The 20,605-nt window shown below is 34.6% G+C and overlaps 2 protein-coding genes across 5 annotated transcripts; one reads left to right on the plus strand and one right to left on the minus strand.

Moving 5' to 3' along the window:
• Positions 1-10,503: 10,503 nt before the first annotated feature.
• LOC132309665 (organic cation/carnitine transporter 3-like) lies at positions 10,504-12,072 on the plus strand. Its single transcript, XM_059807953.1, has one exon. It carries the CDS (start codon positions 10,507-10,509, stop codon positions 12,070-12,072), a length of 1,566 nt encoding a protein of 521 aa, XP_059663936.1. The 5' UTR covers positions 10,504-10,506.
• Positions 12,073-14,280: 2,208 nt separating this feature from the next.
• On the minus strand, positions 14,281-20,378 carry LOC132307490 (nudix hydrolase 2-like). 4 transcript variants are annotated; one of them, XM_059805275.1, is made up of 10 exons: positions 19,941-20,378; positions 19,029-19,158; positions 17,818-18,041; positions 17,232-17,297; positions 16,868-17,005; positions 16,664-16,741; positions 16,527-16,577; positions 16,374-16,408; positions 16,089-16,197; positions 14,281-14,699 (listed from the first exon to the last, which is right to left on the minus strand). In XM_059805275.1, the coding sequence occupies exons 3-10, from the start codon at positions 18,001-18,003 to the stop codon at positions 14,511-14,513; spliced, it is 852 nt and encodes a 283-aa protein (XP_059661258.1). In that variant the 5' UTR covers positions 18,004-18,041; positions 19,029-19,158; positions 19,941-20,378; the 3' UTR covers positions 14,281-14,510. The 4 variants fall into 4 exon arrangements, with proteins under 4 accessions (XP_059661258.1, XP_059661256.1, XP_059661259.1 ...); XM_059805273.1 differs by lacking the exon at positions 19,941-20,378 and adding an exon at positions 19,314-19,911; XM_059805276.1 differs by lacking the exon at positions 19,941-20,378 and adding an exon at positions 19,285-19,904.
• Positions 20,379-20,605: the final 227 nt, after the last annotated feature.

The following is a 20,605-nucleotide window of genomic DNA, read 5'->3' on the forward strand; positions in this document are numbered from 1 at the left end:
GGGTGAGCAAAATTGCTCAGTAGGTAGTGCCTAAAACACACCTCTTGTGACCCCGTGAATCCAAATATTGAACAGGGATAAAGAATAAGGATCATTCTAAACTGGGGAAAACACGATATAAATTTCTCAAGTTTAAGACTAACAAATTTTCATACCATGAATACAATGCTATGCATGTCATTCCCCACTTTCAAATTCACTTAAAAAAAAACTTCATTTTTCAAACCGTTAACGTAACCCGTCCCTCGGTATCCCCTTGGTGACACGAGAGTAGGATTGGCCACTGTCCCTGACCCTTGGTAACCTCGAGGCGTCATTTGGGGCTCAATTGGCTCAACTACACTAGGGCGATCTCCCTAATTCTCTCTAGGCTATATTAACGCCACGGACTCTTGGTACCTCTTTGGCGTGTTTTCACAAAATCTTTTTCTCAAAATATTTTTCCCAAAAACCCATTCTTATCCACTTTAAATCACTTTACCCTTTCTTATACCCAATGACATGCATGTATGTCTCATACCTTCATTACTATGGAAATAAGAAATTTTCATATAACACAACTAGTCATTCTTTGTTACAATTTCAAAGAAAATCAAACAAGAATTCATACATCATTTCTAGCACAATTTACAACTTAATAGACATAGGAAAACAACATTTAAGAATGGTTTTCATACAAATCAACATGTAAATATAAAATCATAAACTTTACACATAAAGATAATAATAATAATCATGCTAGGGTAATTACCATCAATTAGACAAATTAATAACAATTACTAGTAATTAATCCACAAAAAAACAAGAAAATGTGAGTTAGAGACCCTCACCTCAATTTTATGCAAAATCCCCAATTTTCACCTCAAACCCTAGGATTTTCGAATCTCCTATAGTGCACCAACCAAGGAATTGAGGAAGAGTGCGGTGCTAGGGTTCAAAATGGTGAGTGGGGTTTGTTGTGCGATGTGTGGTGCTTGTGAGGGATGAGTTGCAAATGTTGGCGGAGATGGCGTCGTTCTTCGGTGCGTGTATTGCGTTTAACATGCTGTTGATTTACACCATGGAACTGTTTCCTACGTGCGTGCGTAACTCAGCGGTGTCCATGGTGAGGCAGGCGTTGGTGTTGGGTGGAGTGTTCAGTCCATTGTTAGATGGTAAGGCATCGTATGGGGTGTTTGGGGTGACCACAGGGTGTCGTGGGCTGTTTGTGGCATGTCTGCCGGAGACTTGGGGTGGGATCCTTTGTGACACCATGGATGAAGAGGAGCAAAAGGAGAGAGCAGCAGCGGCCGCTGCCTTGTATCTTCAATCCCATGCATGAACAAAGAGTCAATGATATGGAGTGCCATGATCAGAAAGCCTGGCTCTTCCAACCTGGGGAGGAATTAGTTTTTAGATGGTTCGGACCATGTGATTCTAAGTCAATCACAAATTTTCGCCCTACTAAATGTGTGAGCTGAGTATTGTATGTGAACTTTAATCTTTATTCATTTTTTATTTTTTATTGTTGTGTAAGACATTATTATTATTATTATTATTTTTTGGGACAAGTAAGACAATTGGATTAGTCCCTTTGTTAGACTGCATATCATTTGTCATTAAGCAAATTTAAAAGGAAGCAAACACATGTATCAATGGGATTGATATGAATAAATCATCTCATTGTTAGTCTATGAAAGAAGACCTAAACTCATAATAAAATTTTTTCAGGGTAAGGTGATTAATTACTTATTGTATAATATATTGTTTCCAAACATCAATATAAGCAACTTAAATGTATCCCAAGCTCTTTTCAACGTATTATAACTAGGGGGAATTATTCATGGGCTAACCTGGTTAAAGCCAGGTGCAATTAAAAAAAAAAATTTAGTATTACTGTTCTTATAAGCCCATGTACTACTCTTATTCTTTCTATCAGCCAGTAAAACAAAACAGGGCCAAGCCCAGCAAACCAAACACATTGTTAGTCTATGGAAGAAGACCTAAACTCATCGACTCTTCTTATGTACATCATACATTGATACACAAATCAAAATCCGGTGTAACAGAGGCAAATCACTCATCTTTGAATCGGGTCTCAACATGTTCTTCAGCCAGAGCATCCCCTGCTAAACCTATACCACAAAACCATCTCAAATAAGCAATGGGAGATTCACCCGAAAAGAATTTGATTGCACAATATAAATGAGCATATAGCAAAAAAAAAAACAAGGGAAAGGTACAGAAAAATATGATTTTATCTTCTTCTTCTTCTTCTTCTTCTTCTTCTTTTTTTTTTTTTTCTTTTTTTTTCAAAGTTTAAGCAAACTCACACATACTTACAATACTGCCCCTAATAGGGTTTGAACACTCAATCTCCCCCTTGAACTAGAGAGATCATACTATTTAGACTAATGCTCGGTTATAAGAGAATATGATTTACATTAAATGAAACTATTATTTAATTGAAGTAAATTGACCATGACGAATATAAACACATCATATAACTACGGAAATGAAGGAAATCTTTAAAATCAGAGAAAGAAATTAAGGTGGGAAAGCAATTAAACAAAAGAATCGAATTTGAAATAGTACCCATATAGAGTTATGTTGAAACATTTTCTCAAGCAGATCAAAATTACAAATAGAGCTTCAAAAGATAGGAAATTTTCATGCAGTGCTGGAAATAGCTAGATTGAGACAAAGCAGTAATGGAATGAGGAACTCACCAGCCTGCAATGAGACCCCGCTTAGCGGGTGCAAATTAGAGGATTTGAGCTCAAAATGCTTGCTTTGATGGATTCTTCAATGAGCCCGAGAAATCCAATTGGAGTGATATGTTCTTGTTGGGCATGTGTCATGATGTGAGGTGGCTATGGATGAAGAAGGACAAGGATTACTCAGACGTAAAGCCATGTATATAGTATTGTGTAGACAGAAACAAGTTTACAGTTTGATCACTTCAAAAATATCACCAAACCAATCATGAAAACATGTTCCAAGAAAGGTTAATGTATATATACACACACAAAGCATATGGCTGTTTCATATATGTTGTAAAGAAGAGACCATCAGGACTGTAATACTCTGAAAGCAACCTTCTATGTCAATTCTCTCTCCCCACCAAACCTTGGAGGGTTGAACCATTAAGAAGTTGCAAACAACTTCTCTCTCTAGATTCTTGAAGGTTTGAATTTCGGATGGGCAGCAGCCGGACATTTAACCAGACTTCTGTGTGTGATTAGCTTCTCTTATCTCCCAACAACTATATTACTAAGTGCTATGCTTGTTTATTTTGATTACATGTTTTGAAAAATTAAAAATATACTCTGTATTACATATATAAAAAAATAAGTACATTACATAGCTTCCTACAAATAAAATAAAACAATACAATTCAGAAAAAAAAAAAAAAAAACACATTAATACTTTTCCACGTATAAAAAATATATATTAGACAGTACAATTAACCGCCCCTTTGTGTGTAACGTGTCATAACTTCATTTTGCGATCCTTAGAAGAATGTTGACGGAACACATTTCTAATCGGCTTAGAAGAATTAGCAATAGAACGGATAATATTGATCTTATGAGACATACGATGGAACATTTGTAAAATCAATTTGGTGATGAAGAAATTTAAATTTGTTGTAATAAAATAAAATGTAAAGTAGGGAAAAAAAATTATTATGCAAATTAATTAAATTATTATGCAATAAATAAATATATAATTAAATTAAATTGATAAGTTAAAAAGTACAAATCTTTTTTTTTTAAATAATTAATTAAATTCTTATACAAATTAAATGACTCTTTTTTAATTAATTAAATTATGATTCTTTTAAAATTAATTAATTTATACAATACTCTATAAAAAAACATATAAAATAAAACTTAAACAAATACATAAAATAATTATTTTACACACCATTACTTTTTTTATTTTAAAACATAATTGGACATAAGGTCCACCATTTCGCTCAATTTAAATTGCTTGGGGGCACAAGTGCGAAATCTTTATACCAAACTATTTGAATAGTCATTCACCAGCAAGCTCAGCCAATATTCAAACAAGGATGCGGGGGATTCCATTAATAAGCATTGATCAAAACATAACATTCTAACAATCAAAGTTTTGATTAAATTGATTTGTAAATTTCATGGACTTGAGCCATTTCTATTAAACAATTTCTTGTATTATATTTATGTTAAACAAACGATTGGTGATGTATTTTACATCAATATAATATAATATTTTTGAAAAATAAAATAGATAAATTACACTTATCTTTCTTGAAGTTTGACAAATTTTACATAAGTGGAGCGTTTGAGATTTATTACTGATCTTCCTTAAGATTATAAAAAAGTCAATTATACCTTTATAAGTAATATACTTTTAGAATACAAAATATATTATAAAATCTAAAAAATAAAAAGTCAATTTTCTATCTCATCTCTCTTATTACTTTATCTCTCCTTTCCACCATCGTTGCCCTCTCCTAAAAAAAAATAATAAATAAAAAATAAGTATAAAGGCAACTTGGTCATTTTATGAATTTTTTTTTTACAAGTTTTGATGGAGAGGGGATTGTTGAACATACACCCAAACCTAAAGGGAGGTGAAAATAATAAATCTGAAATGCTCTACTTGTTTGAGATTTGTCCAAATCTCATTTGAGGTGAGTGTAATTTATTCAAATAAGAATGCATTGGTGGCTAATAATTTTTAGATATATAATAATAAAATTAAAAATTGTAATTGGGCCATTGGGTCAAGTGCGGGATGAGTCGGATGACCGTTCGTTAAGTAATATGTTGTAACCGGGTTCTTAGCAGAACCATATAACAATTGGCCCATTTGATTTTATTGTTGGCGTTGTTTGTCTTTTGTAAAGTTGTTGGGTTCAACACTGTGGATTGAAGAAAGACACATGCTACGTATGAAGAAAATAAAGGGTGGAAAAAACAATAGCAATGACTATTACCTCGTGAACGAACAACTAAACCCAAATGAGTCTCGATCAAACATTCAAATGAGTCAAACAAATAAATTGCCTAAAAGAATAACAAAAAATAAAATAAAATAAATAAAGTATTTTCTATATATATATATATTTTTTTATATATTTTTTTGAAGGTTAGCTCGTAGCAGCTTCAATTGTGCAACTCCATCAAAAGTAAATGACTGAACTATGCTAACTCTATAGATCTCACACAAAAGCTCCTTGAAAAGCCTCATAGATATCACTTGCTACAATGCCAGAAGAAAATAAAAATTGATTTCAACAATTAACATATAAAACAATTTTTTTTTTTTGGGTAAAAGTTAAAACATATAAACTTAGGTTATATATTAACACTGCCAAGTGCCAATGATGCAACTTTCAAATACGAAGTTGTAGTAAGTGAATTGTCATCACCACTTCAATGTAGATGCTAATTAAGGAAAGAAAAAGAAACAAAACAGAACAAAACATTAATTGTTAAATATTCATAACAACCAACAGGATATAGAAGATGCATTCCTCAAAATTAAGATATATATATCCTTTTATATATATATTCATTTTCCCCGTTTCCAATATTTTATTTATTTATTTATTTTTTTCAAACATGGAAACCAAAAACAAAGAGCAACAAGAAAAAAGCAGAGTCCCACAGTGTACTAAGAGGGTTGACCGGGAAAGCCAAGCGCGATGAAGCTGAATAATTGTCGTAAGGAAGATAAGTGTATGGTAGAGGAGGAGGATATTGGCAGCACTGAACTGTTGCTGGTGGGCAATTGCTTACAGCAGGAGGTGGTGGTGGTAGTGGTGGTGGTGGAGCACCGTATGATGGATATCCCGACTCCGGTGGAGGTTGTGGGTGGCAGGGATATTGACATATAGAGCAGTTCACACAAGCATTTGGTACTGTAGAATTGCCATCACCATAAACATCATCTGTTTGTGCGCGGTAAACATTAGAGACGAAAAACCAGAGTGCTAGCACGAACATAAGCTGCTCTGACAAGATGAAGATTGCTTCTATCGACTAAAATATTGATAAATTAAAGGGACGGAGAACAAGATGAAGATTGGTTGTGTCTCTTGCTTCCCAATGTATGTGTTTGTGTTACACAATTTTAGTCTGAAATAGTGGCTCATATGACACATAAGCACAAAGCAAGGTGTCAATTCAAAGGAGAGTATGAGATTGACTTTTGTGCATGTATTCCACTTTCCACATAGTTACAAAACACAGAGTGATAACTATACAGTCTATACATCATCAAGAGAAATGGGCACCAAAAGCTTATACATCAGCAATTTTAACAACTCACCATCACCAACAATTCAAAGTTGGAAGGGACTTGTAAATTATACAGATTATTACGTATAAATGATGCTAATGACTTATATTTATTATTTGATAGTTTCAAAGTCTCATAATTCTAAAAAAATAAATATATAAAAAAATATTATTTATTCTCATAGAGGTATTATATTTAAGCACATTGATATCACTTTCTGTATATGCAGGTACCATTTTTTGTCATTAGGTATCATTTTTTGTGCTAAGCACATAAATATCACTTTTTACGTATACAGGTACCATTTTTTGTCATTGGGTATCATTTTTTGTGCTAAGCACATAAATATCACTTTTTGCGTATACAGGTACCATTTTTTGTCATCAGGTACTATTTTTTATGCTGCACAAAAAAAAATGGATACTTGATACATAAAAAGTGATACCTATGTACACAAAAAGTGATACCTATTTGAATAAAAGTGGTACCTGATGCAAAAAAAAGTGGTACCTGCGTATAAAAAAATGATACCTATATGCCTAAAAGTGGTATCTCACTGAGAGTAAACAACGTTTTTTTTTATGTTCACGTCAGCGTTTTGGTTAACTTCATTTTTTTCAAAATTATGAAACTTTGACTCCATCAAATGATAAATATAAGTTATTAGCACCATTTATATCTAATAATCCCTAAATTGTTCAGATTCAAGGAATAAGAACTTGTTGAATCTAATGCTAATTCTGGAACTTTATATGCTATTACTTTAAGAATCAGATTGAAATTATAAGATTAACGTAATCGCGGACCATCAAATAATTATAAAAAAAAAAAAAAAAAACTTGGCTTCTTCTTGTTGTTGTATATATGTATATATAGATGCCAATAATCAATAATATGGATGCCACAAATGGTAAGTGAGATTAACATTCCTTTGTTCCATGATTAATAATCAATAGACATGTAGAATAAAATCAGAGTTTCGAATCCATTCCATGCAACGTCCAACTACTCATAACCAAATAAAGAGATCTTCACGTGTGCTTTCGATCTGTTTCATATATATATATATATATATATATATATATATATATATATATAGGTGAATAATTGGATCACTGACATCTTACCCCAAGGCCTCCTGCAACAACCTACCACGCTCTCTGTTGTATTAATATTTTTATATATTCCACCCCAAACATCTTAAGTCATACGATTTAATTTGCTTAATTTATTGACTTTGATTTCTGACTTAATTGCAAAAACAAAATGATGAGCTCAACAGCTCTCCATCCATATTATGATTATGGACATTCTCTTGGATATCATTTTTAATTATGAATTTGAGTCATGTTGAAAGTAGAGACATTCTCTTGGATATCATTTTTTAATTAAGAATTTGAGTCATGTTGAAAGTAGAGACATTCTCTTATCCTCGAACTAGGGTCTTCCATGGACTTGACCTGCACGTTTCAACAAACAAAATGATTTCCCATGATTACATGTAATAATAACACTTATTAATTTGCTTATGCATGTTTTTTATATATACACACTATATAAATATAAATATAAATATAAATTAATAATAAAAAATTTTATTATTATGAAAGAGTAGAAATGGAGAGCGGAACAGCCTGCTCTCCGTTGGATATACACAATTGAAAACTGACTTATTTAAGGGTCAATTTTATTTTTTATTAAAACGTATGAGAAAAAAAAAATTTTTATTGAGCAAGTTAGTGTTCTTGACATTCAAACTTCAAATTGAGAGATAATATTAACATGGTTTTTGACATTGTATCAACGTGTTGCTTTGGCGATGAAATTTGGAATTCAATTTTAGTCATATTATATTAGATGGAGAGCTGTTGAGCTCATCATTTTGTTTTTGCAATTAAGTCAGAAATCATAGTCCATACCTCAAGTTATACATATAATCTCTTTTCCAATGGAAATTTGAGACTTGGAGTATCATTATGGATGTGTTTTTGATTTTTTATATTATAAAAAACACTTGATATTTCGTGTGTACTATTTTAAACTTGTATATCATATCTTCTCGATATAGGTTCCCCACCTTTGAAGGATGATAGACGTCCAACAAACCTATTCACTGTTTTGTGTGTGTGTGTATATATATATATATATATATATATAAGGAACAAGCTAGAGAATCATGTTAAATCGTTTAATCAATGCGCTTTTTTGTATTTTTCTTCTTTAGGTTCTTTGTCAAAAACCATCAGCTAATTGATTTCTATCACAGTGCACACACATCATATCTTTCTAAAAATATTAGGTATCTCATGATCACTATTTTATACATGATCTCAGTAGATTACAATTACATAAAATTATAACAGGTATTAGTTTTATTAATGAAATATACACATCAATCATGTGCGAACGTATGTATGAGAAATGCGTATTACATATATGATTTCGGTCAACTACAATTACATAAAGTTATATCACGTATCAATTTTATTAATGGAGTGTACACATCAATCATGTGCGAACTATGTATGAAAAATGCGATTTGGCTTTTCTCTCCGACTTCACCTTTTTATCTGTAGAATGACAGAAATTACTCAATACATAATTGATTTGTCTCATCATTAATTTGTCTCAAGACTTTTCCATGATCTGTTTTTTTCATTTTTCTTGTCGAACACTAGGAACCTCTAATAGGACTGATAGATGAAAATATTGAAGATAAATTAGAGCATACATAGATGTTCTAATAAATCTAAAATCAAAATAAACGTTCATAAATTCCTGCTGTCAAGATCATCAATATATATATATTTTCCGGTAAATCCGTAATTCATTAAAAGGGAAAACACTGTATTTGTATGTTCTCTTGAGTTTATTCCACTCATATACGTATGTTTTTGTATACTTCTATATTTGTATTTAATTTTGTGTTTGTAAACCCATCACTTGATTAACCATAATGACTTATAGAGTTTCAAGATATGTTGGCCTTGCCAAAAAAAAAAAAAAGAGGATGAAAATTGAGCATAGAAGACCCAAAGCATTGACATGTATCTTATTAAATTACTTCTTGATTTTGGAGGAGGGGTGGCAAAATCTGCATCAACTTCTTTACAGAACCTTGGGGCTTTTTTCGGTGAGATGATTTTTTAAGGTATAATTTGATCGGAAAGAAATAAAAGAAAAAGAAACGAAAAGAAATAGAGGGTGAATGAAGTTTTTTTATTATTATTTTTAAAAGTTAGTGCTTATCATTTTTTTTCTCTACCAGTATATAAATTTAAGGCTTCCAAGGGAGAGAGAGGGAAGCAAAAAAAGAGGGTGAAAGAAGTTTGTTTATTATTAATTTTAAATCAAAGTTTTGAAACTTATTAAATCCCATGCCTGACGAGATACACAATGTAACACTGTAAAGAAAGAAAAAGCTAACGCGTGAAGAGAGATCGAGAGAAAAGGCTGATGTTTGTAAAATAAAAAATATTTATGGAAAAAAAGACAAACGATCATTTGGCTTCTAGCTAATAATTCCTCCCTATCTTCGCCATATGGGTCCCAATATGACCAAGAATTCCACTCACTGTTTTGTGTTTGCTGTATATGTCTGTATATTCTTCTTCGTTTTTTCCGGTAAGTATATGTGTATATTCATCATATATGGAACTAGACTAGAAAAGCATGTTAATTGTTTTATTTTATTTTTTCCTGAATGAAGCATGTTAATTGTTTAATCTACGCTATCTTTTTATTTTTTTTTCAAAGGCAATCTATGATATCTTTTGTTTTCTTGTTTCTTGTCTTTGTTAAAATTAAGTCAAAAACCATCTCATACTATCACAGACTAAAACCATCCCAATATTCCCAGTACATCCGCCCATTTGCTACATGGCATTATTATACTTATCCGCATTCCAAATAGATACAATAGTAGTTAGCATAGATATGTCAGAGCAAATTACTACATCCAATCCTAAAAAAGTGTTATTTTTAAGAAATTATGACAGTTCAATTTATGAAGATCCCGTTTCCATAAAAGTAACACTTTTTATGAAACGAAAATAATAAATGATATTTAATCTCAGATTCTTAGCCCTCACTCACATAAAAAGGTGTGAGAGTTGTTTAAACTGTTCAATATAGTTAGTATTAGTATAAATATATAAATATATATTGCTCTTATACAAATAAAACTCTCTTGGTTTCACCTCATCTAGGATTCTTTAGACTTGGTGACACAACTCTATGGAACATTCTAGTACTCCGTTCCTCCTCTCCCAAACCCACTCAACCGAACCCGAAACTCCAACGCTTCACAAACACCAGTTCTACTCCTTGGATGACACCATCGAGCGGTGCATTGGAGGAGACTTTGGGTGTGTCCAGTTCCTTCAAGTCCTCCTCGTGTCCCTCGCGTGGGTCTTCGATGCGCAACAATTATTCATCAGTGTCTTTGCAGACGCTCAGCCAACATGGCACTGCACAAATCAACTGGCATGCAACTACACGACCACAAACATCTGCGAGCTTCCGAAGAATTCATGGGCATGGGATTTATCCCCACACACTTCCATCATATCGGAGTGGTCTTTAGAGTGTGCCGGCTCCTTCATCACCGGCCTGCCGGCCACCTCCTTCTTCCTCGGTTGCATGTCAGGTGGACTGCTGCTGGCAACACTGGCGGACTCGTCACTCGGCCGCAAGAACATGCTACTCCTGTCATGCTCACTCATGTCTGTAGCTGGCCTCCTTACAGTGATTTTGTCCACCAACGTCTGGATCTACTCGGCTTTCAAATTCGTCAGTGGGTTCGGACGAGCAACAGTCGGGACATGCTCCCTCGTGTTGTCAATGGAGCTCGTCGGCAAAAAGTGGAGGGGAGAAGTCGGGATCATTGGCTTCTTGTGTTCCACTTTAGGGTTTCTCTCATTACCACTCATCGCTTACCTGAATAGGACCTCTTCATGGAGAATTCTGTATCTATGGACTTGTATTCCAACAATCATCTACTGCACATCAGTCTATTTCTTCGTTCCCGAATCTCCAAGATGGCTTTTTGTCAGAGGACGAAAAGAAGAGTTCATGGCAACACTCAAGCACATAGCACAATACAACAGCAGCAACTTAACCCGCTGGAGCTTCTCCGGCATGTCCATCGAGCACGAACCAGGGAATAACACGGATCTTTACTCAGCAGTAAATATCATGTTAGAGAAAAGATGGGCGATTCGGAGGTTGTTGACGTTGATGGTGGTGGGATTTGGGGTGGGTATGGTGTACTATGGATTGCCGTTGGGGGTCGGAAACTTGGGATTCAATCTCTATTTGGCCGTCACGTTTAATGCCTTGTCGGAGGTTCCGGCTTCGTTGATCTCATTTTTCTTGGCACGGAGACTGAACAGGAAGAGTGCGGTTTTAGGGTTCACAATGGTGAGTGGGATTTGTTGTGTGATGTGTGTGGTGCTCGTGAGGGATGAGTTGCAAATGTTGGCGGAGATGGCGTCGTTCTTCAGTGCGTGTACTGCGTTTAACATGCTGTTGATTTACACCATGGAGTTGTTTCCTACGTGCGTGCGTAACTCGGCGGTGTCCATGGTGAGGCAGGCGCTGGTGTTTGGCGGAGTGTTCAGTCCATTGTTGGATGGTAAGGCGTCGTATGGGGCGTTTGGGGTGACCACAGGGTGTTGTGGGCTGTTTGTGGCATGTCTGCCGGAGACTAGGGGTGGGATCCTTTGTGACACCATGGATGAAGAGGAGCAAAAGGAGAGATCAGCAGCGGCCGCAGCCTCGTATCTCCAATCCCATCCATGAACAAAGAGTCAATGAGATGGAGTGCCATAATCAGAAAACCTACCTGGCTCTTCCCACCTGAGTGGGGAGGAATTTTTAGATGCTCTGTGATTCTAGTCGGTCACAATTTTTTGCTCCGTGAGTCAGGCTTATGTGAACTTTAATCTTTATTCAGTTTTTTATATTTTATTATTGTGTAAGGCAATTTTGTGTTTGTGGTTATAATTGTATGGCGTCGATATAAGCGTATTATGTTAAATACGTATATTTAAATCTAATTCATTTAATAATCAGGTGAAGAACTCATAATACTAATCCAATCTATTTATTAAACAGGTAAATGTGTTAATTCATTTAATGACTTATTTATCAAAATAAGGCATTTAATATTTAATCGAATACTAAATAATTGAAAAGATTTGTTATAATTAACTTAAATATCTAAAATAAAAAGAAAAATCATAAGGCATAGATAATATTTATGTTGAAAAGATTTAACTATCTATAGTAATTGGATTTAAACATGTAATATATTACGTAAGTCATATTCATGATTATAACATATTGAGTTAAATGGGTCATAAACGAGTTACACGGGTTGAACCCCTCAACCTTAACTGAACACGGTTAAGTAAACGGATTAATTGTGTCGACTCTTTTACCACCCAAAACCGTTTATGCTAAACCCAAATGTTTTTAACTTGTCGTGTTGTCTTGTCGTGTCCTAATTTGCCACTCCTATGTAAAATACCAATAGTATTATTATTATTATTTTGACAAATAAGACTATTGGATTAGTTCCATTGTTAGACTACGTATCATTTGTCACAAAGAAAATCTAAAAGGAAGCAAACACATGTATCAATGGGATTGATACGAATAAATCATCTTATTGAGCTTCTTCATAATAAAATTTTCTCAGGTGATTATATTATTAATTGTATAATATATAGTTTCCAAACAGTGCAACTTAAATGTATCCCTCTTTTAAATATATTATTTAAGGCAATCGCTAGAACGTTGCTTAGTCATGGCAACCAGAGAGAATTCTAAATTTGTTTTTACGAATATAGGCCTTTTAATATATCGATTGTGATTTCGACCAACATTTGTCCCAACTTGCATGTGAATTGAACATTAACTGAGGCTAAAAGGCTTGGCTGTTGTTTTTTGTTTATTGTGTGTGGGGCTTGTTTTTCAATGGGTATCGAAATAACGTCTTCTCCCAAACCCAAACCACATGAAGGTAAACCCACACAACATCTAATTGAAACAGCCCCAACACTCATTCCCAAACCTTCATCAACTAAGGATCCATCAACCGAAACCGAAACCGACTGTTGCTCAAAATGCAAATATTGAGCATGAGATTTGGAGATGGTTACCATCATTAACCGTGTTGAGGCTACCATCATTGTATACTTCCACTGAATCTGTTCAAGTACAAAATGAGCTGCAATCAAAGTTAAAAGCTCTGATATAAGTATCGTGTTGTCTGAGTAGTTGTGTTGCTTTCCAATTCCAAGAGCCTGTGATCAAGCCTTGCACCTCCCCTCTCAAACCACTAACCCCTAACATTCTTGCCATGAAAAAAAAGAAGAAAAAAGCGAAAAAAAAAAAAAAAAAAAGAAGCTAAGAGTTCAGATGGTATCCATGACTTCCAGTGAGAAATCTGTCTGTTTGTCACTAACTTGGCAAATTCAAATTTGAATTTTGTGGGAAAGTCAAATCACAACCACCTCATGTATAAACAGAAGAGACGAACAGAGCATTTGGCTTAGAATTGCCATCACCATAAATATCTTCTCTTTGTGCAAGGTGTAGATTAGAGATGAATAACCAAACTGCTAGGAGAAACACATGCTTTGCCATAGACATTTGCTTCTCTCACTTGAAATATTGATAAATCAACAAAGTAATGGAGAGCAAGGTGAAGATGGGTGGTGTCTCTTACTTCCCAGTGTATGCGTTTAAGCTATATAATTTTCGTCGCGAATAGCTGCTCATATGACACATAAACACAGAGCATGATATTTACCAAGCAATCAGGTGGCAATTGAAACGGGAATAGGATATTTACTTGTGTGCATGAAATCCCACTCGGACAAAACAAAGTGATAGGCTGATAGCCATTCATCATAAAAAGAAATGAGCACGAAACGCCTATACATCAGCAATAATAACAACTCTGTTACCATGACAAGCAATTCAAAAGTTAGAAGGGACCTGTAAATCTTAATTATCAGATGATTTTATTAACTATTTCATGTACAATATATCCCACCTTGGGACAAAATCAAATGAATTGTACTGTGTCCATCTGTTAATTTATATAAGAAAATATATGTACAAAACCACTTCTTTTATCAAAGAAATGAAAACTACATTCACAACATTCCAATTTAAAAGTTTTATTCAATTTTTATTTTTGTCCGCTGTAAGTTGCTTCATCAAAAGGTTCAACGCAACAGATCTTGATTATTGCAGTATAACAAACTCTTTTTAGCAGAAAATCCTGTAGTTGCAGGCATCACAGAAAAGCCAGCATAGTCCTTGTCCTTCTTTGCTAAGCATATTTTTGCAACATTATTGAAGCTCTCACTTTTCAGCACATATGGTTGGGCTGCATATTCCTCAAATGACATCCACTGAAAGGAAGAGAAAATCAAAATGAAAAAAAAAAATGTAAAGCAATGATGTTAAAATTGCTTAGCATGCAGTAATTAGCGGGCCTAGTCTGAGTCAGATTCTTGAAATTTCACATTACTAATAAAGTGAGTGATGACCAAAATGGGAACAAAATAATAAGCTATAAACAAGGCAAAGCAGGAGGCAGGGCCAGGTTCATGTCCATTTCAATTAAATGTCTGAAAAGAATGAGATGCGATTTTTCATCGTTTTATGCAAGTTCTTGTTAAGATTATGTCGGAAACTACACTTAGCCCCAATTATACCAACAGGATTCTGAACTCTATGAGATTGCAATTGCAAGACTATTAAGGCAACTTAATGCCATCAAACATAAAGTCCACTTTCTCTTTTGCTTTTTGTTTTTAGATATTCCAGGAAGAATATGGTAGAATCCTAGTCCAAGAAAATAAAGGGCCTTGGATTGATTTAAAAAGATAAGGTCATGAAATGGTGCCCCGCAAGTCTGCATCAGAGCTATACGGCTGTCTCATTCCTTAGCCATGCACAGGACCACATGTATTATTCAGCTCTAAACATAATATTTCCCTCATCTGATCTCTTCTTTTTGATCAGGTAACAAAATTCGACGCTTATCAGTCTATTGCATCTGCCCAGAGTAAATTCTGGGATGATTTAATAAGCAAGTTGTTAGGAATTATGTCTCAAATTCCCATTATTATTAGTTTCTATTTTAGAGTGTATTTTTTTATGGTAATTTCTTATAGAGACGTGAATTGGGTTCTAAGAAATTGAAATCCTTGTCCACAAAGGAATTGGGTATGTGACTCTATAAATAGACACTTAGGCTATTGTTGAGAGTTATGAGTTGAGAGAGATGTAGCCTCATGAGGGAGTACGTTGATGGTAGGGGTGAGTTATGGGTTTGGCAAAGTGAACACTGATGGCGAGAGGGATTCTCGTGGAGTACACGGAGAACTCGGTCAAGAGTTTGTGTGCATGGTCCGGTGTTGAAATTCTCTACTATTGTAATATCTCTACATATACATAATCTCTTCTCATCCGTGGATGTAACCCTGATTTTGGGTGAACCACGTATATATCTTGTGTTGTGGTTTGAATTGTTTTTTTCTTTCTCTCTTTTGCTTCCACTGTGCCCCAACACAAGTGACAAACCTAAGGTAGTTTTGCCAATGAATAACCAGCTATTCAATTGATTGATAATCCTAGGAAAAATTTACACCATTAGAAAGAAGGGCAGGGCATGCAGTATATATGCTCTAAAATGTTGTGAAAGCAATGCCCATTACAAATGAGCGCTCTGGCCTTTAGTTTGATTTATCAAAAGCAAACTGACACTCATAATCAATCAGTCTAACGGGATTTACCTGTGATGCCTCGAGCTCTGAATCTTGCTTCTGGATATCAAATGAGAGTGGCCTTAGCATGCAAACAAACATCAAGTCTGACTTGCTAAAGAATGACTTGTGACTTTGCCTGTAATTGAAGTGCGAGTTTGAGATAGAGCCATAATTTATAATGAGAATATAAAAATGATATCGTGTTATTTGTTTTGCTAGGTGGTACAAAAATTTAGTATTTTTTGGAACTAGAAAAACATTACACTGGTGAAAAAAAGTTTTACATTGAAAAAACATTTTCTGCTTTCTCACCTGAATGCGAGGACTTCCACGAATTCTGTCTCAATCTGAAGTGGAAAAAAAAAAAAAAAATCTCTTAGATATGGCTTCTATAGCTCTGAATTAAGTATATATCTATATTTTTCTATTTATTTAAGTACAGAAACTGAAGACTTGATCACTTACTCCTGCCTCCTCTTTCACTTCTCTGACTGCGGCTGCACATATATCCTCCCCCTGCATAACAAAAAGAAAAAGAAATAAAAAATGATATCCCAAAATCTATTAGTAATAGATGGAACACTGAAGAGCCAGTTACACACCTCGTCAACCACCCCAGTGGGCATTTTCCAGATGCCAGTGCCTCCGAAATGGCCACTTTTTTCTTGGACTACCAGAACCTACCAAATGAAATGATTTGAATTTTAGAAAGGAAATTTAACCACCAAAGTTCAACATGAACTCGATGTTCCTAAGTCATAAATAGAGAAAAGGGTTGACAATTAAGACAGCTGTAAAAGGAATACCTCCCCCTTATTATTCGCGACAAATGCACAAATTCCTACACGGTGTGAAGCATTTGCAGGGAGAGTATTTGGAGTTTCAGGAATCCAATATACAAGCATTAAGTATGTAGATTCGGCATGATGATAACAAAATCCTTCCTGCACAATTAGCAAAACGAAATTATGAAACATGAAGACAAAAGCAAAGGCAAAAAAACTATCAACATCAACAAAAAAGACATGATAAAGAGCAACATGATTAATTCATTGATTTCTATTCCATAATCATAAGTAATTATTGATGGTTTCAAGTGCCAGATTATGTAATCCAATTTAGTTTCTCAAAAACCACAATAGCTAATATTACAATATAATATTTTTTTACCTTGACTGCAGGAGCAACAAGATCTGAAAGCTCAATAGGCAATTTAATCCAAACACTTTTCTTTCCCTGCAAAATTACATAAACAAACAAGTCTTTACTTCAGGGTGTAAGGGTCCTCCAAATATACATATTTGTGCAAGGAAAAAAAAAAAAATTTTGACATAAATATATTTTTGACTGTATTGGCACCACGTCGCCACGTTGGATATCAAATGACTTTGAAATACATCTCAATTCTCAAGTGTGCCCAAAATTTTGTTACTTTTTAAAAATTCAAATCCTTGACCAACAACAGTAAGATGCGCAATGAACAAAAATATACTCCTATGCAATATCTTGACTTGTCATACACTTGTGAAAATGTGGTATATAAAAGGAACTCATCTTCCCCTGTTATTCTGCTGAGAGATTAAAAAGGGAACAACCATGTCTACAAGTTATATATGTACCATACTGCAAAGAGAAACTCTCTGTGCAGTTATGCTTCAATCTAACTTTAAACAATTTCTGACTTAACACAATCAAAGAGTTCAATTAATAGAATCCCAGATCAAAATAAGCAGCATCAATAAATTGAATTAAGTACCTCTTGGCGCCACAATGATATTGAAGCACGAAGCGAAGTAGCAAAAACATGAGGATCCATAGGCTCCTTCATATCTACAGTGACTCCTTCATATCTATCAGTGGATGCAGAAAGTAATTCAATATGCTGAATTTCATTTTCAGGAATCACAACCAATGGTGAACTCGTTTCACTTGTACTTGACATGATTCTGGTGAATGGAATCACAGCTTGAACCTTGAGACCTGAGGGAATAACAAAAGTTGTTGATCAAGTCCAATAAATAGAGCATTATTCGTTTATATATATATATATCTTGAAAATAATTAAAAATCAAATCAACCTATTGCAATTGACAATTAAGATAACAACAAATTGTTGATTAAGTCCAACAAATAGAGCAATCGTTCTAATCTATATATATATAAATATATATATATATATATATACATACAGACAGACACATTGAAAGTTATTAAAACCAAATCAATATATTATATTTTTGAAGCCTATCAAATCAACATATTACCAACTAACAATTAAGGTGAAATTTTTTTTTCTTTCCTAATTAAGGTGATGATTAGCCAGTTTGTTTTTCAAAATTTGCCTTTATTATTATATATTGCCACTAAATAAGCGTGGTCGGTCCATATGTCATTAACTATGTTGTGCACTTAATAAAAATTGACAATTTGCATACATGTTTATTTCTCATTGATCCACTCAAGCATGCAAACGTGTTGAACTGATCACTGAAATAGAATAAGTTCTCCTAGCATGGTCAAACTGACAACTGACCCAGTAATGCATACCAGTCGCAAATAAAAAAGACACACCAAACAGTGTTGGCGTCAGGTGATTAACATACATACCAATGTCTTGAAAAGCCTGTATCAAGATATAATGACCATTGAATCCCAGAATTTAAAGAAATAGAAAATGAGAGACATTATTATCATCAAAACACGTAACAAGAAATGATCAATTGAATAATTTTCTCCGTCCAAATGATCACAGCTTGCTTGGACGGCCTGTTGATAAAGGGTCTTATTGGACAAGCCCTAAGCTCAAATGTCCTGATTCGACTCTCACATAACGTAAAAACACAGTATTATCAAATTATATGCATGATTTACAGTGATTTGTCGTATTCAGAATATGTCACAACATTCGAAGTGTTCCACATTTAAAGAAAGAAATATCTGCAAACACACACTCTCACACACACATACCTTTTGAATGTGCAAACGGAGAACAACAGCTGTTTGGGACAACTAGTGTGGAACAAATAGTCGAATTTGGTGATGATAGAAAGGTCTTACCGGCAAAAATAATTGCAGATAAAGTTCTGGGTACGAACCGCTGCATGAGAAATCAATAAAATGACAAGGTAATATACTTGCCTTCAAAGTTTAAAGTTTAATTGAACCACCAATCTAAGGCACGCAACAACCTATAACTAGAAAGACGAACTTATTTGAAGCTTACAAAGTTATATGGCTAAAAACAGTAGTTACTTGGACGCGGAGATTAATCTTGGACTTTGAATAATTCAGATGGATCGACTGAGAACCAAGAAATGGACTCATGACCATATTTATACTTATTCTAAACGTATACAACCTTCCTGACATATTCTTGACGTGTTAAGTTGTGCACGTTGATAATTCAATGGGCTTAGAATGGACAGCGTGTCTCGGACAATCTCGACGAAAGCGATAGAATGGTTTCCCATTACCCATACAGGTTCAGAGAAAAGTTATACAAAGTACAAAAGTAAAATGATAAAACAGTTTCCAATTCATAAAATGTAAATTACACAAACACTCTCTGAAATTTACAAACATGCCTAAAGTTGCACGCCAAAGTTTGACTCGTAAATTACACAAACACTCGAAAAGACAGGGTTTGAACCCTGCAATGGGGCAAAGCGTATGAAAATGCTTACCAAACTAACAATAAATAAATCAGGAAAAAAAAAAAAAATGAATTAATTACTCAAGGAAAAAGAATTTTTGAAAATAAAATTTAAAGAACAATAATTTAGAAAAAACATCAAGTATATCTTTATATATATACTATAGTCAAACTGAATATATCTGTATATATATCCAATACCATAAAGACCAAACATCAACCCGTACCAAACATCTACGGTCAACCTTCAACGCAGGGGTCCCGCACTTTTCTGAATCTCGTCGGCCGCCGTGACTGCAAGCCGTACAAATTTTTACACAGACACACACAAACCCGAAGGCTGCTAGGTTGGCACTACATGCCCTTATCAAATCCACAAATAAAGACTCAATTTCTTATACAACTTCAATAGAATATGTTGAAGAAAGAAGGCTTAAACCCTTTGGTTTCTATGGTGCATAAGGTTTGGATTTAGCTGGTAGAGAGAAAGAAATAGGTGCAAAGAGAGGGAGGGGGAGAGAGGGAGAGAGGGAGAGAGGGGTGACGGTGGTGGAGTTGGGCGGTGGAGGGAGAATGGGTGCGGTTGTGGGTGGAGGTGGAGAGGGTGGGGATGTGGATGGGAAAATGTTCTAGAAAGCTAGGAGGAGGATTGGCTGGTTTTTGGGCTGTCATGGGCCATTGGCCTTGTAAATTTTGGTCATGCATATATATATCTATCAAGGGCATTGACCAACCAATTGGACCATATGGCCCAATGGACATCACCCTGACAAGAGTGAAGAACCCATTTGCCAATAAAATGGGCCACTAAAAGTACAGACTCCAACGTAACAACCAAAGTTTGCAAGTGCTAAATGCAAAGATTTCAACAGCTAAACGGGGCACGCGCCCG

Source organism: Cornus florida, unplaced genomic scaffold (genome assembly GCF_030987335.1).
Source record: "Cornus florida cultivar Cherokee Brave unplaced genomic scaffold, ASM3098733v1 CherokeeBrave_3.0.0_Hap2_Chr05, whole genome shotgun sequence".
NCBI classification, from domain to species: Eukaryota; Viridiplantae; Streptophyta; class Magnoliopsida; order Cornales; family Cornaceae; genus Cornus; species Cornus florida.

Excerpts from the sequence above, each read along its gene's own strand:
- LOC132309665 (XM_059807953.1), top strand. The coding sequence starts at position 10,507 with ATGGAACATTCTAGTACTCCGTTCCTCCTCTCCCAAACCCACTCAACC.
- LOC132307490 (XM_059805273.1), bottom strand. The coding sequence starts at position 19,430 with ATGTCAGGAAGGTTGTATACGTTTAGAATAAGTATAAATATGGTCATG. Across the intron at positions 17,298-17,817 it reads TATCATTGTGGCGCCAAGAG|GGAAAGAAAAGTGTTTGGAT; the intron begins GTACTTAATTCA and ends GTAATTTTGCAG. Across the intron at positions 16,578-16,663 it reads CCACTGGGGTGGTTGACGAG|GGGGAGGATATATGTGCAGC; the intron begins GTGTGTAACTGG and ends TTTGTTATGCAG.